The sequence below is a fragment of the Eublepharis macularius genome, chromosome 1 (genome assembly GCF_028583425.1).
Source record: "Eublepharis macularius isolate TG4126 chromosome 1, MPM_Emac_v1.0, whole genome shotgun sequence".
NCBI classification, from domain to species: Eukaryota; Metazoa; Chordata; class Lepidosauria; order Squamata; family Eublepharidae; genus Eublepharis; species Eublepharis macularius.
Window position 1 is genome coordinate 231,531,386 of NC_072790.1, and position 24,283 is coordinate 231,555,668.

Below are 24,283 nucleotides of genomic sequence, written 5' to 3' on the forward strand. Positions count from 1 at the left end.
ACGTTGTGGCTCCTTATTTGGTCTTCATGAATGAGCTGCGAAAGTGATCCAGCGGGGGGGAAAGTTCAAGCGTCTGCTTTAGGATTGCGACCACAAAGCTCTTAACGTGCCCCCCATAAGGTCTTACGATTGATTTCCTGCATGAGAACACAATCTAGCGCCATTGGAAGAACTACTGTATCCCCGGAATCTACCATTTCATTCTGCTGGTTGGACTCTGCGGTTCAAACAAAATATTATTTTGAAATTCAAATATATAATAAATTATATGGCATTACAGTGTCTGACTCTTTAAGGAGGGGTGTGGCCAATAGAGAGTGCCAACAGGTAAGGCTAAAAAGACTAATAGAAACTGCAGGATACCATTTTTCCCTGCTTAGAATATAAGAAAAATCCTGCCGGATCAGATTACTGGTTCATCCAGTCCCTCTAACAGTTTCACACAGCAGCCAACCCATTGCTCTGGAAGGCCAACAGACAGGGCATAGAGGCAAAGAACCTCCCCTAATGTTGCCTCCTAGCAATGGATTTCAGGTTTACTGCTTCTGAATATGGAGGTTCTTTTAGTCACCCTAGCTCATAGTCACTGATGGATCTCTGCTCCATGGATCTTTTTAACCCCCCCTTTAAAGCCATCTGCTCTCATGACCTTCTGTGTCCACTGGTCTGCAGTCTCAGCGTCAGTTTCGATGTGATGGTGTGACAGATCTATGTCTTGAAACGTGTATCACATAATTGCCCAAGTTGTGGGAAGGGATCCTGTAGAAGAAGGCTACCAGGAGGAAAGCTACAAGAAGAGGGAAGGATCTGCTTGCCTCCACTGCATGTTTGTTTGGCTTTTAAAATCAGATTCTTCAAGTAATTTTATTTAATTACATTTTTAGACCGCCCTCCCCGTCAGACGGGCTCAGGGCGGTTTGACAACCATTGACAACCATTTTTTTTTTACCTGACTGGAAGCAGTTTAATTCCAAACACATGAAACAGCTGTCGCCATCTCCCATTTAGCCCTCCTTGTTGAAAGTTTTTCTTCTCTGCCTACCTCAAGACAAAAACACCAAAGCAGGGGAACTTAAAGGGTTTTAGGACAGATCAGGCTATCGAACTTTGGTCTCATCATGAGAAGACAGGATTCTCTGGAAAAGTCAATAATGCTGGGAAAAGTGGAAGGCAGTAGGAAAAGAGGAAGACCTAAAATGAGATGGCTTGACTCAATAAAAGAAGCCACATCCTGCAGTTTGCAGGACCTGAGCAAGTCTGTTAATGATAGGACATTTTGGAGGTCTTCCATTCATAGGGTCGCCACAGGTCAGAGGTGACTTGACAGCACATAACACACATCGGACAGATGAGCATTGCTTATCAACTGACAAATGTCAAAGAACCAGGAAAATTTCTAGGTTAGTATGTGCTCAAACCTCCAATTTAAGTTTTTTTATATGACCAGAAGATTCAGGAACTTACTACAGCAATACTCAGACATCATGTAGAGCAGGGGTCCTCAACCTTTTTGAGCCTGTGGGCACATTTGGAATTCTAACAATGCGGTGGGTGCAGCAACAAAATGGCTGCTGCAGGAGGCAGTGTGAACTACAAAATGGATGCCACAGCTTAACTTCAGTCACACTGCGAAGATCCTTATGCTGTGGAGGCAGGTTCTGCTAAAGCAATGTTTTTAAAAATCTGCACAGCCAATCAAATCTCCAATGGCCAATCAGAACTCATGCTTGGCAAAAGCCCCATAAGTCCCCACCCACTTTCTAAAAACACTTGGTAGGCACAACTGTGCCCAAGGGCACCGCATTGGGGATCCCTGATGCAGAACAAAGGACTGTGTTCAATTGTGACCACTACAATTTAATAGAGAAAATTCTGAGAATGACTCCAAAGATAATATGCATATCCTCTGAGGACAGGACAAGCTGAAAAAACTGAATATATTTACTCAGGAGGATAACAAAATGGATCTGTCTCCTGAAGCAAATTCACCTGGCTCCAAATATTAAACATGGGGTAGATTTTTTAAATTGCCTGTTTGTATGGAAATGAAGCAATAAAGGACATCTGGGTGGTTAGATCCATGTTTTTAAAATAAAAAGGATTTTAAAAATAAATTATTTAATTATATTTTTTCACAGCCTTTACAGAAATCCAATTTTAAATTATATCTGAATGTAATACAAGCAATTAGTCTACAGTCAATCTCCTTAGACTGAAACCATCTAACACATTGATTACTTTCAGCTGGTATGTGATTTTTCCAGTCAAGATTTATAAAAATCATGAAATAGATTGTATGTTACATTTCTTATTGTACACATTTTTAAAAATGTACGTTCTGTCAAAAAAACAGCATGGGCAATTACTTCCCATGTCCTGGAAACTTCTAACTGGCAGCTACAGTTGATGTTTCTGGAAAATCCGTGGCAATGTCCTTCAGATAAGTCATATTGCTTATTGTTCTTACATATCTGGACACTGATCCAAACAGAAATTCTTAATTTTACAACTGAATCCCTAAAGATCTAAATTCTGTGATGCAGAACATGATATACATTTCAAAGACATTTTACTCCCATGAAGATCGTTCTAGGTGGTTAGCTGTGTTGGTCTGCAGTAGAACAGCAGGATTTGAGTCCAGCGGCTCAAGATTTTCAGGGTGGAAGCTTTTGAGAGTCAAAGCCTTCTTGTCTCGGAAGGGAGCTCTGACTCTCAAAAGCTCACACACTGCAAGCCTTGCTGGACTTTTAAGGTGCAACTGGACCCAAATCCTGACATTTTTACTACATTACCTTTAAACTATGTTCTACGAAGGACAAGGCCTGCAGTCTTTCTGCCTCAAGCCTCTAACCTTCAAACTAACCCTGTTAAATTCAGGGGGCCTTCTTGAGAGCAAACTTAGACTCTTTACAGTAGCTTCTTTTTTTCTTGCCAGCAACTGCAGTCTCCTCTCCAATCCTTCAGTGTTATTTGTGGGGAATAAACCACAAATCTGACAGGGCCTCCAACATCGCTTTCGTCCTCTGAGGATAACTGGCTCATAGAGTCTGAGCGGTTGGCTCTCTGTGGCAGTTCTGAGGGTCCAGAGACCAGAGAGCTTGCAGGACTTGACAGAATGGGGTTGTGGCCGTCATTTGGGCTCGCAGTTCCAGAGGGATGAGGACTGGTGGGCCAGGTAGCAGCGGAGCCTCCATCCCAACTAAGACTCAGGGAGTCAGAAACGACAATGCCTGAGCTGTGCCCAAGGGAACTGGCATCTCCAGAAGCTACCTGGCTGTGCTTCTCGAGGGTAGGCCCGCTTTCAACACTTAAGCAATATTCAGTGTTGGCGCTGCTGCCCGCAGAAGGCTTGGTGCGTACCGAGGAGCTGACCACCGACTCCAAAGAAAGGGAGGCGCTGCTGCGTTCGGAGTGGGCTGCACTGGTATCATCTAAAAAACTGGAGGATTCTGAAGGACTACTATATTCAAACTCTGAAGAGCTGGTGGATTCTGTGGAAGATGGAAGACTGCTGAGGTTGTAGAACGAGGCGCTGCTGTAGCCAGAGGGCTGCCTGGTTGCAGGCAGAAAGAGCGCTGGTTCGGCCTCCTGTTCCTTTCTCTTCCTTTTCAGTTGATCTCCCATTTTTTTGTCTGAAGACTGCCTGTGTGGATGGACTGGTGAGCGATCTGGAAATGTCAACAGAAGGAAAAAAGAAAAGACAAGGATGAATGTGTCAGCAAATGCAGCTAAAGTAAGAAAGTTCTCCAGGATCAGGCTGTGAAAATACATCTAGTCAGGGCTTTTTTTCTGGGAAAAGAGGTGGTGGAACTCAAGACCACACAATGACGTCACTTTGGGTCAGCTGGAACAAGTTTTTTTTTTAAAAAAAGTTTAAATTGCCCTCGATGAAAATGGTCACATGGCTGGTGGCGCAGAGGGCAATCTAAACTCCCCTCTGTATGGAGATCAGAGGGTGGGGCCACTGGCCATGTGACCATTTTTAAGAGGTGCCGGAACTTCGTTCCACCGCGTTCCCGCTGAAAAAAAGCCCTGCATCTAGTCCAGCAGCATTTTCTTCCAGTGGCACCTTACACCAACAAGATTTTCAGAGTGTACGCTGTTCTACTGAAGACCAACACACCACCACCTAAAAATACATCTAGTCCAGTATCGGGTTTCCAAGAGGGGCTGGCCAGGTGCTTCTGGGAAGCCCCACAAGCAAGACACAAATGCCACAGCCCTCCCCAGCAGCACCTGCCATTCAAAGGCCCACTGCATTTGGCTAGCCGTGGTTCATAAGAATGTAAGAAAAGCCTTGCTTGATTAGTTTGTGTAATCCAGGCCCACAACCCTCAGTCTTCAACAGTCAGCAATCCACCAGATGTTGCTGGGGAACCTCCAAGAAGAAGCAACTGCCTTCTTCCCTGATGCCTGTCTGCCATCAGTAGGTATGCAGAGGTACACTGCCTGTAAACATGGAAGTTCCATTCGGTCATGAAGGCCAAGAGCCCGAATAGACATCTCCTCTGCCATGAATATGTTTAAAAGCATTTGTTTGTTTGTTTGTTTGTTTATCTGCTTTTCTCACTGAGATCCAAGGCGGATTACTCAGTGCAAATCTTTCTGTTGCAAATGAGAGAAGCACCCTACAGATTTGGTGAGTTCCAGGAAAGCACAAAATAGGTGCCGGGGCTGAAGCTGCTGGACCTGAAGGCGCCGGGATTTCAGAAAGGGGGAGGGTTGATTCGCGCAGCCCACGTCCAGGTGGTGGCTGGAGATCTCCCGGAATTACAACCGATCTCCAAGCTCGACAGATGAGTTCCCCGGGAAAAAAAATGGGTATTTTCGAAGGTGGCCGCTGACACGATACCCTTCCGAGGTCCCGCCCCAGGCTCCACCTCCCAAACCTCCAGGGTGTAGAAGGGCAGGACTGAGCCGGATTGCTCCGTCGGGCCCTCCTCCGGGCACCCAGACCCGCCCCGCGCGTGGCGAGCCCCGCCTGCTCCGTGCGCCCTGCCCGCCGCGCTTGGAGAGGAGAAGCGCAGCGCCATCGCCGAATGTCCGGGCTGCGGCGCGCTCTGCTGGGACTCGGCCTGCTGGTTTCCTCCTCCTCCTCCTCCTCCTCCGTGGGCTGGAGGCTCAGGCCAGCGGCTCTCGCAGGCTCCTGCCCGGCCGGGCGCTGGCCGCCTCTTCCTTCGCGGGCAGGCCACCGCCAGCCGGGCGCAGCCGCCATGCAGAGCGCGGCGCCCGCGCAGGGGGTCAAGTACCTCGGGTAGGAGGGCCGGGCGCGGCGGGGAGCCGCCGAAGAGCGCGGCCGGGGAGGTTTGCTGGAGGGTGGCGAGAGAAATGGGAGGCGGGGAAGGGGCTGAACTGTGGGGAAGAAAGAGCTGCGGGGGCTCTGGCATGTCTCTAGGGGGTGGGGACGCAAGCGCAGGATTAAACTATTTAAAAATATTTTTTTGCTTTATTTATATCCCGCGTTACTCCTCAATGGGGACCTAAAGCGGCTTACATCACTCTCTTCCGTTTTTTCCTCACAACAACCTTGTCAGTAGAAAAGAGCAAGAGTCCAGTAGCACCTATAAGACAGAACAAAATTTATGGTAGGGTATGAGCTTTGGTGAGCCATGGCTCACCTCTTCAGATACCTTGTTAGGCTGAGAATATGTGACTGGTCTGCAAGCTTCCGTGTCGGAGTGGGGAATCGAACCTGGGTCTCCCAGGGAGGCTAGAGTCCCAGGTGGAAAAGAGCTGCTGGGGTTCAGAGGTACCGGGAGTGTGGGAGGTAAAAATACACTGAATTGCGAAGAGGTGCCAGGGATCAGGAAGCCATATCTTGGGGAAGAGAAGGCAGGAAGGGCAAGTGACAGCTTTTCAGCATTTTGCAAAGAGGGATTCTGGAAGAACAGGATGAGGAATTCATTGTGAAAAAGGTGTGCCTGAGCCCCCATGCCTGCCTCGGGTGTCATGTCATGAAGTGTGAGAATCTGAAAAAACCCTTTGTTGTCCTTAATGCACATACTGGCACACACTTGACCTCGCAAAGGCCAGTGTTCCTATCTCCCCTCAGAATGCTCTTCCTTGCCGTGAATTATTAGCCTGCGCTTACTACCTGGGATATGTGAAAAGCTCTCTGCACATGTTCTGAAGCACGCTTTGATGTGGCACATGCTGTGACATGATAAAGCCAGGTTAGGGAGCCCCGGCTCTAGAGAGGCTTGGAGCATTTTTTTCAGCAGTTCTCAAGGCTGTTGGGAAATGGTGTTGAAAAGAGAATTGGGGGAGGGGGGCTATAGAGGAAGGTTATGGAGTTGCCAGCCTCCTTTTGATACCTTGAGACTTCCTGAAATTACAGCTGATCTCCAGACTGCAGAGATCAATACCCCTGGAGAAAATGGCTGCTTTAGAGAGTGGACTCTATGGCATTATACCTTCGTCAGGTTCCTCTCCTTTCCCAAATTTTACCCTACCTCCAATCTCCAGGAATTTCCCCACCTGGAGTTGGCAACCCTATATGCACTTAGTCTCAATGGAAAAGGCTGATTAGAAATATAAATAAAATAAATGATGTTTACAGACGCAGCTAAGAGGTAATAAAAACCACCCCCAGTACGTGGCTGAAGCTTGTAAGGTATAATGTACCAATACAGCACCACTGAATGTGCATAAAGCATACTTTCTTTGTCACTGTAACTGCAACCAGTCCTTGCGTATCTAGTTACCAAGAACACAATTTAGGCAGTGCACAAATGCTTTGGATCCAGAGGGCTGGGATAGAGCCTTCTTGTTTCTCGCTTTCCTTTGCTTCTCTTATTTCTTCCCTGAAATGCTGTTCTTGAATCAGGAGTAGGTTGGATGTCTGTTGTGGAAGCAGTAAATTGGCAAATATCCCCACCCCCCTTTCCACCCATGGAAGTAATTCTGCTAACAGAAGAAAACTTTGAATTCATCCTTAAGTATGGTTGTTGTGGGTTTTCCGGGCTGTATTGCCGTGGTCTTGGCATTGTAGTTCCTGACGTTTCGCCAGCAGCTGTGGCTGGCATCTTCAGAGGTGTAGCACCAAAAGACTTTTGGTGCTACACCTCTGAAGATGCCAGCCACAGCTGCTGGCGAAACGTCAGGAACTACAATGCCAAGACCACGGCAATACAGCCCGGAAAACCCACAACAACCATCGTTCTCCGGCCGTGAAAGCCTTCGACAATACATCATCCTTAAGTATCTTTGTGATGGGGGGGCGGCATTTGGGCCTAAGGGCGTGACTTCTCAAAATGGATTTGTGATGTGGCGTCTGTGGTTTTAGTAAAGGGCATATGAACCTGCCTTCTACCAAGGCAGAACATTGTGCAGTACTGTCTACTGTGACTGGCAGCAGCTCTTCAGGGTCTGGGGCAGAGAGGGGTTTTCTTCCACCTCTGCTTCGTGAAATCCTTTCACTGGGATTGAACCTGGGACCTCCTGTGTTGCAAGCAGGTGACATGTCATGCAGCAGGGCCTCGTCTGTTAAGCTGTAAGCGTTCAGATTCTCAGTCTACAAGACAAGGGAAGCAATGGAGATGTAGCCAGATGAATAGTAGAGGAACTCTTAATCAACTCTGAATTTTGAGTTGGGGCTCGATTGTACATGTCATAATATAAAGAAAGACCATTGAAGTATATCTGCTGAAGGGCTTCCGTCATTTCCCTATCTTCGACCTGTGGTTAACAGGATATTTAGCCCTGTATTAATTTATTTGCACATGCTAAAAGCTACTTTTATTTCAGAAGGTGTTGGAAAAGGCTAGGAGATAATAAAAGCATAGAACATTTTTTAAATCCTGCCCTTTAGCATTCAGGATAGCACACATGTCTCTCCCTTTTTATCTTCACAACAACCCTTTGAGGAAGGATAAGGTATGAATGAGTGACTGACCAAAGTTCATGCAGCATATTTTGTGGCAAGTGGTCTTTTAAAAATCTGGACCTCCTTGTGCATAGTTGTGTACTCTAATCAGTAGACCACAAACCCAATTTGATAGTATTAATTTGAGAATTTAATTTTCTTTGTTTCAGTGAAGGTTTTTGTACTGATTTTTAAATTGAGGTTTTTTTAAACAAAACTTTTTATGATGGGGTGGTAGCCTTCCTTGAAGACTTTTCTTACAGCTCTGAATTTCGAAAGGTCATATCCTGGGAATCTAGTTTTTTTAAGGTGCTACTGGATCAGAAACTTGCTCTTCTACTACACACCAACACAGCTAAATGAATCTGTCTTCTCTGCAGCCAAAAGGAAGCCCAAGCAATTGATCAGGCACTCTTTGAGGAGTATAAATTCAGCGTCGACCAGCTGATGGAGCTGGCTGGATTGAGCTGTGCCACAGCCATTGCCAAGGTAAGTAAAATGGTATCTGCCAGCACAAGAAGGTAGCAATGTTTAAAACCACAGCCATGCCCTAGAGTGTACTGCAAAATTCCTGATTCTTTGATGTTGCAAAGACCCAACTGGATATTTTTCCTAAATGAAGATTTTCCCCCTAAATGTAACATCATAGTTAAGAAACTGGAAGTTCAAATCTCACCATTACTGGGTCCCCACCACACCACAATCACCAATGTATACCATATTTAGCTACCTGGTCTTCACCAGGCCTTCCCTAAGCTTTGAAGTCAAAGGCTAGAAGCTTGGGAGGTTTTTTTGTTACAAGTAAGTGAAGATTCTTATGACATGGAAGTCTTGCAGTTTTGGGTTTTCTGTGCAGTTATAGCGTAGTAAGCCCCAGTGGTTTTGTGTTTTCACTCAGCACAGCGCCTCTCTACTGTTTTCCAACCCAGGCCTACCCAGCCAGCTCCTTCACTGCCAGCCAGCCAGCTGTGTTGATTGTGTGCGGTCCTGGAAACAACGGAGGAGATGGGCTGGTTTGCGCCCGGCACCTAAAAATGTTTGTGAGTATTCTCATCCATTTTTCCTTTTGATGCGTGTTCAGGTCATGTTTGCATGTTTCTTCCTGGTGTGTGTTTATATTCCAATGCAGGATTATTTCTTTCTCACCTGTGGATATGGCTAGTATGATATATGCTCCTTTTACGTAGCTGTGGCAATGTTGGTAGTGAACATGTGTTTCCTTCTGCTTTTGAATCAGTGGCTTGTTAAAGAGTGAACACTACTAAACACTACTAGTAGAGTAGTCACCATTACAGAAAACTCAGCGCCTTCATGCCACGAGCTTTAATTTGAATTTGCAGATAAAATTGAAATGAACTATTGAATAAGCAGTAGCTTGTGGGAGAAATGTCATATTTGGTTTCCAGCTATGTAGCAACAAGCTACAAGGGAGGCATTTCCCCTGTAAACAGTTTGGTGTAGTGGTTAAGAGCGGCAGGACGCTAATCTGGAGAGCCGGGGTTTGATTCCCCACTCCTCCACTTGAAGCCAGCTGGGTGACCTTGGGTCAGTCACAGCTTCTAGCTCTCTCAGCCCCACCCACCTCACAGGGTTTTTTGTTGTGGGGATAATAATGACATACTTTGTAAACCGCTTGAGTGGGCATTAAGTTGTCCTGAAGGTCGGTATATAAATCTAATGTTGTTAGGAGTGAGAGAAAAGGGCATGGGGGGTCCCTCATTGAAGATGGCACATGCCATCTGGTTTCTGCTAAAGCATGCATTAAAAATAACAGAACATTTCCTTGATCATTTATGTGAAAGTTTTTTTATTTTTTAATATCTAACATAAAAAAACTACAGAAGACTACAAAAGTATAAAGGGGAGGGGGGGGAAAGGGGGAAGGGAGAACTGGGAAAAGGGAAAATCAACATACAAACAACAAACACTACACTACATGTCTTGTATTCCCTGCATACTGCAATTTTTCTTAAAAGTTAACTTTCTAATATGCTATCAGATTGGTAGGTCTTATACAATACAGATTATATTCAGGATCAGGACTTCTCCCCCCCCCCCCCTTGCGTCTCGGTCTCAATTCTCTCTGCGCAGCTGGAGCAGCTGCGCCCGCTCTTTCCTCCCCCCCCACTTTCCCCTTCAGATTTTGAACTTTCTTCCTGCTGAAACTCCTGATGGTTGAACAAAAAGTCTGTCAGCTGCGCGTCCGATGTGATCTTGTAAGTTTGATCTTTATATCTGAACCAGACGCCTTCTGGAAACAGCCATTTATATTTTATATCACATTTCCTCAAGAAAGCCGCAAGTCCTTTATACTTGAATCTTCTTTTACGAGCCAAAAATGGAACATCCTTCAATATTTTAACCTTATTGCCCAAATAATCCAAGTCCACATTATACGAATTGTCTAAGATGGTGTCCCGAGTCTTCTTAGATGAAAAGTCAATAATAATCTTGCGAGGCAGCTGCCGCTTCATTGCATACTTTGAAGATGTCCGCCGGACTTCCAAAATATCGTTTTTTATCTCTTCTTTAGTTGCCTTTGCGAATGGCGCCAAAAGTCCAGACACCAAATCTTTTAAATTTTCACTTTGCTCTTTTACATTTTGAAGACGCAATACCGTTTGGGCACGGTCCACTTGTAATCCTATTATTTGATTCTCCAAAAGCTTCACTTCCTTACTTGTTGCTTTCATGAGTACTGCGTTCTCGTGCGCAGACTGCTCTGCTCCGGTCGCTGTTTCTTTAATGGCTTTCACCTCGCTCTCCACTGAATCAACCTTTTGCCCCATTTCATTTAGTTTCGCTACAAAGGGCTGCACAGCATCGAAAACTGCTCGTCTCACCAACTCTTCCAAAGTTTCCCCCTTCCCCTGTAACGTCGCCATCACCGATTTACTGATTGCTGGGCTCTGCTTTCTCGTCGCCATCTTAGGGGGGGGGGCGCCAACTAAGTTCCGAAACTCGGTGCAGGGGAAGAAGTCTGCGCCTTTTTAGCTTCAATTCCCACCGATCCTTCGCATACGCTTAAAAATCAGAAGGGATTCGCTTACTTACAGGACTTCACCTTAAATCTGCTTATTGCATCTGCTGGCCTCCGTTGGAGCAAGCGGGCAATTTACCCCCTGCATTACTTCCAGAGGGTTCTTCCCACGGCGCCCCGGATCCAGGCTCCCTCACTGGGAGTCCTGGGGGTTAACCCTCGCGGGTCAACCGCCCGGTCAGGCTGCTCAGACAGTTCTCCCTGGACCTGCGGAGAGGAACGTCCGACATGGCCGGGAAAACGAAACCGAATCATTTCCTTGATCATTTAGAGGTTAATATATTTAATCAGACTTTATTAGTTAACCTAGCTTTACTGATTTACGGCATTTGCTGCCACAGGATGGATCAGGTACATTCAGGGAGGAAACATCAACCCCTGACTATTATCCTTAATAGCTTAATAAAGTCTTCATACGCAGTCGTCATATATCCCTGTTGCTTGGCTGGACACCTTAACAGAAGTATCTAACGGGATATTGTTAGTAATTGGGTACTGTAACGTGCGGAAAACACCTGGATCTTGTAAAGTTGTGATTTGGAGCCATTTTGTGTGATTTGAGAACTGCAAGCATGGGATTTTCTGTGATGCAGAAGCTGCTTTTATTGGAGGCACTGTAGCTTTAATGGAATGCACCATAAGCTGCCTTGAACCACAAAGGGAAAAGCAGGATACAAATATTTAACAAGCCTTATCTATTACATCTGTGGATTGTCTCCCTATAGGGTTATGAGCCAACACTGTACTATCCCAAACGCCCCAGCAAATCGCTCTTCGAAGGCTTAACCACCCAGTGCCAGAAAATGGACATACCTTTTCTCTCCGAGTTCCCATCAGAAGTAAGTAGAGTTTCCCTTCAACTACAAAATGTGTGCTTTCCCTACATCTAGGAGATGTGGTAGCCCCCGCCCCCATGACTAAGTGTTGAGCTGTAAGTCGGGAAATTATTGGTCTGAATCTCACTTCTGTGCATTCACCTGGTGAGAAGCCACCATCTGCCAGTTCTGGCTTCCAGTTTGTAATGTGGTGATGCTATTTATCTACCTTACAAGGTTGTTGTATGGATCACTGCAACCAGTGAGTGGGAAGTGCTTTGAACTCTGGTAAATGCTGTATATATGATATGGATCATTATGATGATTTTATTATTTCACGCAATGATCTTTTGCAAAGATGGATCCCCTTCTGTTATAACTGGGAATAGTGATAATCAGGTCTGTGCCTTGGGGGGACTTTTGTTTTCAATTTGGTAATATACAAATACAGTAAAAAAAAATATTTCCTGCCTTCCTTTGATTCAGGGTTCTTTTACTGAAGACTTCTGCACCTTATCTTTGCATATGTTATCTTTTGTACCACACATGCCTTCTGTGTAATCAGCTAACCCAGGGCCCCCCAACCTTTTTAAGCTTATGGGCACCTTTGGAATTCTGATGGCATCATGGTGGGCGCAGCCTCAAAATGGCTGCTGCAGGAGGCGGTGCAAGCAAGCTTCAAAATGGCTGCCACAGCTTACTTTCAGTCACACAATGAAGATCCTTGTGCTGTGGTGGCAGTTGCTGCCAACACATTTTTATAAATATGCACAGGCAATCAGAAGTCTTGCTGGGCAAAAGCCCCACTCACTTTCTAAAAACACTTGGTACACGCCAGGAAAGATGTGGGTGGGCACCGTGGCGCCCACTGCTCTAACTTGCTGGCTTTCATTTGCTTGACAGGCTGCTTTGATTGATGAGGTCTATGGCCTTGTGGTAGACGCCATTTTTGGGTTCAGCTTTCAAGGTGCTGTGCGGGAACCCTTTGGTACAATCTTGGGTACTTTGGAGGAAGTCACCGTTCCCATCGTGAGCATTGATATCCCATCTGGTGAGTTTGGGGTGGGGGGGGGCACTGGCTTTCAACTGCGATGTGAGGTGATTTTACAGAATCATGTTTACAGAAACTTTACCTAGGACTGTTAACAAGAATGATTTTTTAAATATATTATGGCTTACATTCTGCCAGCTGAGCTTTCCACTCGCATGAGGAACGTCTTTTGTTGAGGAAAATGTTTTTGTCTGTGGAATGGAGTCATTGAATACACTATTTTTAAAAGAGAATATTGTGGGGGGAAATGGAAAAATGAACGAGTTCCATATGTGCTCGATAGCCTCTGCAACAGGCCATGCTTCCTCTTCCAGTATCTGACACACATGGAACCTGTTCATAGGATCCAAGCGTTTGCAATTAGCATAAATTCCGTAGAATTATTTTCTGTGGTTCTAATAAAGTTTGTGCTTTAAAATACTTGAATTTTAAGAGTCCTAGATCAAGGCTTCTTTTTTTCCCTGGAACTTCCACTACTTGGGTTAATACAGTATTTTAGGTAGATGTTTTTTGAATCCGCCTTATTGGAAAGCAGTATCTAAAAAAAACCTTGATCATCTCCAGGGATAAAGATCACCAAGGTCAGATGGCAAAGACGTCCCCCACCCCAATGACTTCTCTGGACTGGGGATGCTTCTGAGAGTAATCTGGTAGCGATGACTGAGTAGGGAAGAGCAAATTGACATATGCACTGAAGCAGAAATAACCTTTGTAGGGACCTTTTTACTCATATAGATTGGGCAGCTTAGGCTGTAGTCTTAAACATGGTCCTTACTTCCGTTGTTGGTTTGCTGTTACTTGATTTTTAATCTTATACCACCCAAAACAGTGATAGTGGGGCATTTAGCTACGAACCAGAAAATCCCTGGTTTGAAGAGATAATATTGACCTATTTGGGTATTGTGCTGGGGCGGGGGGTGGGGGGGGAGCTAGTGTCTCAATGGTAGGGCAGCCGCTTGGCATGCAGAAGGTATCAGGTTCAGCCCCTGGTCTCTCAGGTTCAAAGGATTATGCAAGTAGTAGGAGATGTGAAAGACTTCCACTTGAGCCTGCTGCAGTTTTGAGTAGACACCTCGATGGACCAATGATATGATTCGGTATGATAAGCTTCAAGAGTACCTGGAACCAATATGTTGTAGTGTTTAGAATGCCAGACTAACATCTGGGAGACCCAGGTTCGAATCTCCATTCCGCCGTGGAATCTTGCTGGGTGGCTTTGGGACAGTAACATCCTCCCAGCCTAACCTCCCTCACAGGGTGGTGGTTTGGACAAAAGGACGGAGGGTGAACCGTAATGTAAGCCACTTGTGTGTTGTGTAAACCATTGGAGAGAAAAAGCAAGAGTTAAAATGTGTGGGGTTTTTTCCATCAGAACTGTAAACAGAACAGAAAGCATTATGAGCTGAAGGGCTTTGCAGAGCTTCCAAAGGGCGTTTCCGTCTCTTGCTGGCTTCTGTGTTCAGATCATTTGCATCTTTATTTTCAGGATGGGATGTGGAGAAGGGCAATCCTGACGGGATCCAGCCTGACATGCTGATTTCTCTCACCGCGCCAAAGAAAGCAGCAAAGCAGTTCACCGGCCGCTACCATTTTCTCGGTGGTAGGTTTGTGCCATTGGCGCTACAGAAGAAGTACTCGCTGAACCTCCCCCCGTACCCAGAGACGGATTGTGTGCTGCAGCTATCCTAGTGGACGGGGGCTGCTGTCCGGATTAGAGGTCCCTGCCGGAAGCAGTCTTGGTGCTCAGGAATGAAGCTGGCTTGGGGTGTTTGGGGCTGGAAACAGAAGCCAAGGGAAGGAAGCTTGTTAGGCAGAGTTATCTGGCAGGCTTCATGGGCTGCTATGGTTCCTACAGCTGTTGAAAGGGCATTCGTCCTTTGGGAAGTAAGAAATAGTTTTAGCGCTAGATCCAAAAGTTCCTTTTAAGCATATCAGCATCTCACTCATTTCTATAAGTCACCTTGGGGTAAGGATCCTTGGCTGAGAAGAGACTCTCACCTAGACGCTCTTCTCCCTTTTCAGTGCCTCTTACAATGTACTCTTTGGGCCTGTTTTTCAAACCTACACAAGGAAGAAACTTGTTGCTAGGTTTCAAACATCCTCAGCGCATGTCCTCTGTTATTAACTAAGGGTCTTTTTTGTTGTTGTTTTCCCTTCAATAAAAAGGTAAGGAATTTGTCTTGGCTTGTTCAGTAACCAGTGTAGGTTATGCTCCTGAAGATGTGATCACCTAAATGGCAGCATCTACATTTGCCACAAGGGCTCTTCTGGTGCGATGGTGGACTTAGAAGAAGGTTCTTCACAGCAGAGGGAAGTGCCACCCTGAATGGAATGGATTCTATAGGATATAACCCTATATGTTATCGACTTGTGGCATCATTTTCATATATAGCATGGAATGGCCAAGGAAGCTTTGGACTGAACCCAACCTTTGTAGGTCCTTTGGATGATCAAATCTATGCCCAACAATTGAACTTTTGAGTATGAAGCCCTGAGCTTAGATCCATGGCAGAGGGAGGTGTTCCGCAACTCCTTCCATTAACACTGTTTAGGGAGGGGGGGCTCTTCCCCAGCAACAGCTTTTCCAGGGTGTGCAGTGAGAGGGGGAAAGAGAGGTTAACTTCCAATGGTGGAAATCCTGTAGTGGATCGAAGCCGTGGACTTCTGTGCATGAAGGGGGGGGGATAACAAGCAGCTTTTAAGCAAATAGTGAACCACACACCTACACTTCATCTCTTCTCTAGTATTTATTTCCTACTGGTTATCCATCTCAATTTTTTCTGCTGTTGCAGAAACGTCTTGATGTCCTCTCCCCCATTAAAAGTAATTTTTCAATTAAGAGTCTTTCCCCAAGGATGGAGCGATCAAGGCACCAACTATAATTTACCAAAACTCTTAACAACTAACTACTAAAAAACTGTTCCCAGAACAAACATAGGATATGAGATCCACCAGGAATCAGGAGAGAGCGCACTACTGTTTCGTGCCTGCAACCTGCACACCTACCCCTCTCTGCACTGTGAGACTTCCCTCCCCCTACTAGCAATTTCAGCATCACCACCATGAGGCTCTTGCAGTTTCCCTGGGCAGCATTTCATTCTCCATTCTTCTGCCTCCTTTTATGTTTCTTCTTCCTCTTCTTGGCTTTCTCCTCCTCCTCTTGGTCTTCCAAAGGGTCCTCTTCTCCTGCAGCCCTCACATCCTCACAAACTGCATCCTCCAGGTCTCTCTCTCTGGCTTTCTTCCGCTTCTTTTTCTTGGTTGGATTCATTCTCTTGGTTTTGCTGCTGCAATTCAAGTTGGCCTCGGGTGCTCCGTCCTGCCTGTTGTAGCTGGCTAAGAAAGCTTTTTCTTGCTCTTCCAGGCGAGCCAATTTTGCACTCATAGTCAAGCCATGGCGAGCCCCTCTGGAAAAAAAGAGCGGGGAAAACGAAATTGGAAAACATTCACATACTGCTCATGTAGAACAAAGGCTAAAGGAAGGCTATCCCAAGTTCCAAGTGTGGTACAGACTCACTAGATAGCTTAAAGCCCTTCCATCTAGAATTTGGGGGTAATACTAGGCCTAACAGGGAAGTTCTCATGATAACAGTGTATATGAAATACTAAGGTAATGGTAACAGATAGGAGATCGATGTTTCATTGAATTCTGAAGGACTGCAAAATTCTGCCTCCATGCCCACAGTCAGCAACTGGACACGGCTTACAGGCTAGGATTGCCTAGTTTTCAGACGCTGCTTGTGCTTCTGCTCTCTGTCTATCCTTGCAGGAGCCAAAGACTTCCCAAAGCAGCTGCATAGAGGTAGGTGAAGTTCACACCAGTAAATTGGGATGCTGAGCCAGTAGCTACCTACAAGTTCTGGGAGGGAACTTAGCCTTACCCCATACCCCCTGCTAACAAATCCAGATGCGAGTGTAAATGCATTCTGGTCGTACCACTAAATTTGAGAAATTCTCAAGTTGTGGATATTCCAAGTGACCACTCACTTATGTGCTGTACGTCCCCCACAAGCTTGTACCAGTTCTTCATCTGTGAGCCTGCAAGAGAGAAGGAAGTTAAGGAACGAACCTGCACCTAGGTAAGAGTGACATAAAATAACTCATTCAGCCTCTTCTAAACGTTGGCTATACTCTCAAGGTAATTTGGTGTTCTGTTCCAGTTGAACCCAACCAAATGCATATTCCCAACCAAGCACACCTGGGTGAAGCCCTCTATTCCCCCTTTTCACCTCCTAGCAGTGGACAGGTCCAGTTTTTCCTCCTCATCCTCTTCACTGCTGTCAGAAGAAGAAGAAGCAGGCTTCAAGGGCTCCTCATTGCCAGACGTCAATGTGGCTGCCTGGAAGAAAGCAAAAAACAGCCTCCGAAATCAGATACAATCACCAACGCCTCAGCCCAGGCAAAATCAAGTAGCAGCGTGCAAACCTGGACTTCAGGATCTTTTTCCTAACTCGGTAAGAAGAGCATGAACTAGAAGTTGGAGCACATGGAAACAACAGCCAGAGAAAGAAGAGCATGGAGTTCAAAAGGGAAGGGAACCAAGGGGAGTGGAAGAAAAAGCAGAAGGGGGCCAGAGGAGAAGCTGAGGGAGGAAAAAAGGAAGATCAAATATACTTGTTATTAATTTTTATTTATATCCCGCTTTTCTCCCTGATGTGGGACCATAAGCGTCATGTAAGTCACAGGAAGGGCTGTGCACTAACAGGAAGTGATGAGGACATGCAGGGTGTTGGAAAAGACCCCAATTTCCCCCAACAGATCTAAAATAACAAAAAAGAATCTTAGGTTCTATGGTTAACATGACAGAACCAAACAAAGGCAGCAGGACACAGACCCAAATTTCACATCCTGTTTTCCAAAGCATCAGAAGGGGGCGTGGCTCAGGTGAAGAGCATCAGCTTTACATGCAGAAGGTTGCGGGTGTTCAATCCCTGGCACTTCCAGATTAAAAGAATGAGTTAAAAGCTCAGGTTACATCCCAGAAATAAATGGCATTACAAGCATGCTGCAAGCAAGGAAAGTGAGATAAGACCACGGCTCTGCCCAGCCTCGTATTGCAGGCTGCTCTCCAAGGCCCAGAGGAGGGGGGGGGTCTTTCTCAGCCATGTTACTCAAGACCCTCTTTGGAAATAAGACTGAGCCCAGGGCCTTCCGCAGGTCAAATCTGCTCTGTCTCTTGAGCATTAGCCCTTCCTTAAAAGTAACACATGAAGCTCCTTATGACAAGTCAGTGCATCAGGAATATGATGGGGCAGGCAGAAGTTCTCCAGATACAGAGTCTCCCATCCTTGCTACTTGAGATTCTTAAAATACAACCAGGGACTGAGCCTGGGACTTCCTGAACGTGCATTGCCACTGAGTTGTGGCCCTTTACCCAGCCTCAGAGATGGTACAAGTTCATATCTCAACGTTCCATTACCTTCACAAAGCGGCCATACAGCATGTCCTTGCCCCCTGACACTTTACGGGGCTTTTTATTTGTTATCTCTCCATCCTGCTCAGAAACCCGTTTCACCTTGACACCATCCTAAGGGGCGAGGGGAGAGAAAAGAGAAATTTAGGGTGGCTTTCCTTTTAAATTTGTATTCAGCGTGACTTCCAAATCAATGGATTAGCAACTGACAATTATCCTCGGGGTTATACCCAGCCAGCCACCTGTGGAAGGTGCTGGCACACATCTGTTGCAAAAATGCCTTGGTGCTTTTCCCAATGATTACACAAAGACTTGGAGAACTTTAAAGAGGAAAAGCTTTTATTTCATGAAATAAGGGGACAGAGTTTTGAGCAAGTAAAAACATTCTGAGGCAACCCGAAAAAGGGGGTGTGTTTGTGTGTGGGGGGATCTTTTATACCTGGTGCTTTCTGGGACGAAGCATATTCTGATGGCAAAGCCTACCCTCTTCTCTCAGCTCTAAGTGAAACTCTCTCTTCTCCTTATCTAGCTGCCATCAGTTGCCTTTGTTTACCAGCTTCTGCTGTCTTGCTGAGCCATTCTCCACACAGTTACATTCAAGGCCAAACAACTAAGCTGTTTTGTATTTCAAGCTAGTAAGAAAAAAATGGCTGTGCTTTTGTTTACACACAGATGTTCCCTCACGCTGTTCTTCCTCCAGCAGTCTCTTGACACCAAGAAAGCAATGCCTGGAGTTGTGAGACCCAAGTGGACAAAAAAGCTATGTGAGTCAGTGGTACGCAGTAACGAGGCAGAATGGAGGGAACAACCCCTCTCTGGCAAGCACAGAGGGAGGGGATTTGCCTTTATGCTGTCGCCACAATCCAAGTGATGTTAGCTGTTCTCTTTGGGTTTTGTGCATGCCAACTTGGCTAATCCTGCATTGAGAACATTTGAATAGCTTCCACACTGTGACACTGAGAGATCTCTGTCTTTTGGTGCTACACCTCTGAAGATGCCAGCCACAGCTGCTGGCGAAACGTCAGGAACTGCAATGCCAAGACTATGGCTATACAGCCCGGAAAATCCACAACAAGCATTGTTCTCCGGCCGTGAAAGCCTTCGACAATATATAGCTTCACACATGATTGGATAGGTCCTACGGATATGCCCAATTCAAGCCTCTTGCTTTAGGAGAAGGAGTCATGGCCTCCTACCTGTCCAGCCTCGACAGCAATATTAGCAGCAGAGGAGTTGAAGAGGTGATCCCACCAATGGAAGGTGAACTGCTCGGCTGAATTGTGACCCACCTGGGTTGAGGAGGAAGTATTAGTTGCAGCTGGTGGTTTGCAAGCACCCGATCCTTCTTACAGACTTGACGTCCTTCTCTATCCCCACCCTGCCAGCTGTATGCACAAATCTCCTTCCATTTAATCCTCAGAATAACTCTGTGAATTCGGCTAGAGCAGATGGCCCTAAGTCTCCCAGTAAGCTCCAGGGCTGCAGGGTATCTTTTATTCCAGCATAATTACGGTGTCTGAACAGAGATTTGAACCTGGGTCTCCATAATTAGGTCCTCGCATTTCAGATCCTTACATTCTAATTATTATACCCCACTGGCCCAGTAGCCAGCAGGAAGTCATCCGGTGGGTAGCCTTGCAAGTCTCCAGAACAGTAGGATTTGAGTCCCGTGGCACTGTTAACAGCAACAAGATTATCCAAGGTATAAGCTTTCAAAAAACAAGCTCCCTTCGTCAGATAAAGGAGCTTGACTCTTGAGAGCTTATACCCTGGAAATTTTGTTGGTCATTAAAGTGCTGCCAGACTTAAAGCCAAGAAGTCATCAATAACCCACTCCCCTCAAAAATAAATCCCTAACTTAAACTGAAGGAATATCTACACAGCATCTTCCTGCCCTCTCCTCATTCACTTTCGAACTCTGGAGTAATCTGTATTTTTGTCAAGAAAGGTATTCCATACTAGCTTTTGAAAATCCACTGCAGACATGAGGGAAATCTAAATCGGTTTCATGGTCACACCAGAATTCTGCAGCCAGAAAATCTTTTAATTAAGGTTATTTCGTCTTCTACAACAATCACAAACTACTAATAAAGTGCATCACAAATTAAAAAAAAACTTATTCTTTCAATTGTTATTCTGCCTTCCTTCAAGGAGCCCAGTACATTATTCTCCCCTCTTCCATGTTATTCTCACAACAATCCTGTGAGGTAGGTTAGGATGCAAAAGAGTGCCCGGTCCAAGGTCACCCAGTGAGATTCCATGGCAGAATGGCAAGATTCAGGTCCCATAGCACCTTAGAGACCAAGTAAATTTCCAGGGTGTGAGCTTTTGAGATGAAGGGAGCTTTGACTCTCAAAAGTTCACACCCTGGATCTAGTTGATATTTAAGGTGCTACGGGACCCAAATCTTGCCATTCTACTACATTGCTACCCACTTGAAACCATGGCAGAATGGGGATTCAACCCTGGATTTCCCAGATCCTAGTCCAACACCCTAAACTGCACCATGGCTTTCACAAGCCTTTATTTAGTAAAGATACATGTCTCATTTATTTAGTAAAGATACGTCTCATGTATCTTTACTAAATAAAAAAGTAACTGATTTCCTTTACAGAAGCAAACTGATCTCCATATCAGAAGGAGCTGTTTGAGAGCTGTTTGCATCTACTCCTCCCCTCCCCTCCCCTTATTAATATCTATGAATCTTTCAGTTCCCTTGCCACCTTTTTAAACTGAGAGTATAGGACAAAAATGCGTTAAAATAAAAACTAAAGCTGCTCCAAGGTTCTCTCTTGCGGACTACAGAGCAGATTATAAATGGATTTAATTAATAATAATAATGTGTGTTTATGTGTATGGGAAGGCTTAACTTTCCCTGAACCTCTCTAAACCCCCAGCCTCAAGTTTGTTGCCCTGCTTACCCCAGCAGTGTCACACTTCACTTTGACTTTGATGGCCTCAGAAATCCCGTTCTCTTTCTTGCCCAGTCCTTGACCTAAAAAGCAATTTTCAAAAGGAATGAAGGGGCAGGAGAAGGAAACAGAAAAAGCAGCAAGAGACAGATGGTTATTAAACTCTGCTCTCGCATCCAGAAAGTAAACCAATCAAATGGTTGGCATTCATTATTGGAAGAGTAAAACATTATCTGCATCAGATGTATTTCATAAGTTCTAGCAAAACTAAATGCTAGCATAACGCTTTTTCCTTTCTCCACTTTATATAGCTCCATATTCACTGGTAATAAGTGGAAAGAAGTCTACAACTGGTGCAAGTCTTGCTTAGAAGCAGGGCAAAGTTTAAGAGAAACAATACCAACAAGTACAGGGGGGGCACCCCTTAGAACATGGTATTCATTATAAAATTCAGATAATATAACTTCATTCAAAAACAATCAAAACCGTCAAGGTTCTACTCCTTTCGGTTTCAAAGATGTGTTTAAAAGGTTTAGCCAAAGGTGACATTAAGTCACAGGAATGGCAGAAAAGGGTTTCTGGTAGTCTCAGCTTCAATTTTAATCACACACACCCCCACACCAAGCTTCTAGACCATTTTGCAAAAACATGCAAAATGCATGTTTTTGCAGCCCAGTAAAATTTCAGAAGCCATAAGAGCGGCTGGAAAAATGACTGGGTGAGAGATTTGCATGCTCCGTCCCCATGGCTAGCAAATGTGGAATTAAACAATATGGGGAAAATGCACAAAAGAGAAAGCACACAGATCTATTTCATAGATATGATTTATGAACAAATGTTAAAACAAGAGATAAAATAACTTTCTTTCTCCTCTTGCTATGGATTTTGGAGCTTCCAATACAGCCAGTACAGTTGCAGGATATAAAGTAGAAAACTGCACACTGCATGATGCCTTAGTGTTCATAAGCATGCACTAACTCACATGTGCACTAGAGACAAGATACATCCATTCCCCACATAGAGATTTAACCTCCAGAAACCTTGCAGAGGGTGCCAAACCCTGAGGAACAATGCTGTTAGCAATTCATACTAATCAAATTTTAAAAGGCACCCCAGAAGCCAAAAATAGGGAGAAAGTCAGAAGCAGAATTTACCAGGGCCAGGGACAAGAAAGCATGGTAAGTAGACGCAATGCTTCACTACCTTTTTTCCAGCCGTGTCTCTTCAACTGCTTCTCTGCAAATGTCAAGCCTTTGCTCTTCTTTTGCTGAGAAAAGTTGTTCATGATGGAAACTACGTCTAGACACAAGTCGGAACCTTAATTTTTAAAGACTTTGGGATCCAGATTTCACCTCCTGAGATCACCCACCATTCAGAGGTGAAGAGAACATTATATTAGTTCAACATGGCTTTAACATACACTTTTATAAATTCTTACACAAGTGATTCCACATTAATTAAACCAGATGGTGAATATTGCCCTTGTAAAAAATCCTCAGTACATTCCCATTCTCTTTGTAAATGGGGTAGCCAATCTGGAAAGGTTGATATTCAACAGTTACAGAAGGTCTATCCACAACCAGAGCAGAGTGAATGGTATAGATCACACACAGAGAGAGAAAACAGAGTATGGTCATTGCAGAGTAGAGCTTCCTCAGAATCTCAGCTTTCCATTTTTATAATATCCTACCTGCTTTCTGATGCTGTTAACGGTACTGCTAGGAGAGGAGGAAGCAAGCAGGTAAGCTCACACTGAAATAAATGTTAGTCTTCAAGGTATTACTAGACTAGTGTTTTATTTTTCTTCACAGACTAACACAGTTACTCCAATGGAAGCCTCTAGTATTCCTGGATCCAACTGCAACTGAGAATTCCCTTGCCAAGAAACCATCTGTATTGCAATTTAATGTCATCTGTGATGGTCTTTAAATTGGGAGCCAATTTTGGCTGGAAAATGGTATTTTAAAAAATTAGAACAAAGAAGGTTGAAAGCTTATCAAACCTTCAGGCATGATGACTCACAAGGACTGGGATCCACTTTAAATTGATGTTATTAGTGTGCACACAGTCAAAAACCCAGTGGAAAACCCAATCCTCAAATAGTTTTGGCCACGCCAGATTACTTCTGAGCAAAACCATATCAGACTATTTCTTTTTTAAAAGCTTATGTGCTGGTCCCATAACATTCCATGCAACATTATAACTATATAGTTCCACAAAATGTGAAATTGTATGCCACAGGTGTAAACTTTCAACTCATCATTTTGAACACTCTATTACACCTTGATTCTACAATTCTTTCATTTTAATATCTGTTAATTCCTTTCCCCTGTAAATTTATTTTAATTAATATAGAGGTATAACCTGAGTTTTGGTGGTGTCAGTCCCATCCACTTAAGCCACAGTTTTGTCAGCCTTTAAGGAACCTCAGCAACGGTTTTGGTTGTTTTAACGTCTTCTTTAAATGCCTTCCTGTATCTGAATTACTTTACTATCCACTTTCTATTTCCTTCCTGAGATTTTCTTTTCCCCTCTCCTACTGACATTGTTCTCTGCCTTGTTTCAGAGTAAGAGGAAGCATATTATTAACCAATACCCTCCCCCTTTAAGTCTGAAATTTCGTTTAAGTAAGTGTTACTATGTCAACGTTATCTGCAAAAATCCACAAATCTTTGAACATCGATTCCTGCAGAAGAATCCTGTGTGATTTCAGAACCTCACTGCAAAGACACTAGCACAGGCTACCAATAGCACTTAACTTACCATTCCTTTAAAAAGCGCCCAGTTTGGATCCTGCAGACCCTCCACTTTTCTTCTAGTCACATGAGAGCCCTGGAGGCCGCCATCTTAACCGGAAATAATACTTTTCACCTTTTCCGGTCTACAAAGGATTGTCAGGGTACTTGGGGGAGGCGTGGCCAAGATTCAATCATGAAAAAAGCAAGGGTTCCGACTAAGGTTGTAGCTTCCTGGAGGGCTGCGCTTCTGTGCATACTTACTTGCGAGTAAATCCAATTTAATTCAGCCAGTGGGACGCTTCCAAATAGGGTTGGCAAAGCGAGGCTGTATATCTGATGAACAGAAAAAGGTCCCCCCGCTTTTAAAATTTATTTTAAATCAAAGTTTAAAAACTGCACACCAGAACTTTAAGACTTCAAGAAGTGTGAGGTTTAGTTAGTTTTTTTTTC

At 44.7% G+C, this 24,283-nt stretch overlaps 2 protein-coding genes across 3 annotated transcripts; one reads left to right on the top strand and one right to left on the bottom strand.

Moving 5' to 3' along the window:
* Nucleotides 1-4,970: 4,970 nt before the first annotated feature.
* NAXE (NAD(P)HX epimerase) lies at nucleotides 4,971-14,948 on the top strand. The gene is made up of 6 exons (XM_054974122.1): nucleotides 4,971-5,254; nucleotides 8,245-8,353; nucleotides 8,794-8,904; nucleotides 11,630-11,743; nucleotides 12,623-12,770; nucleotides 14,257-14,948. Exons 1-6 carry the CDS (start codon nucleotides 5,040-5,042, stop codon nucleotides 14,457-14,459), a joined length of 900 nt encoding a protein of 299 aa, XP_054830097.1. The 5' UTR covers nucleotides 4,971-5,039; the 3' UTR covers nucleotides 14,460-14,948.
* A 549-nt stretch (nucleotides 14,949-15,497) lies between these two features.
* LOC129332077 (G patch domain-containing protein 4) lies at nucleotides 15,498-23,949 on the bottom strand. Of its 2 annotated transcripts, none has more exons than XM_054982891.1 (8): nucleotides 23,859-23,949; nucleotides 22,299-22,394; nucleotides 21,105-21,178; nucleotides 19,380-19,472; nucleotides 18,190-18,297; nucleotides 17,000-17,109; nucleotides 16,758-16,808; nucleotides 15,498-16,177 (listed from the first exon to the last, which is right to left on the bottom strand). In XM_054982891.1, exons 2-8 carry the CDS (start codon nucleotides 22,378-22,380, stop codon nucleotides 15,865-15,867), a joined length of 831 nt encoding a protein of 276 aa, XP_054838866.1. In that variant the 5' UTR covers nucleotides 22,381-22,394; nucleotides 23,859-23,949; the 3' UTR covers nucleotides 15,498-15,864. The 2 variants fall into 2 exon arrangements, with proteins under 2 accessions (XP_054838866.1, XP_054838855.1); XM_054982880.1 differs by having other exon boundaries at nucleotides 22,299-22,450; nucleotides 23,859-23,944.
* Between the last annotated feature and the right edge of the window lie 334 nt (nucleotides 23,950-24,283).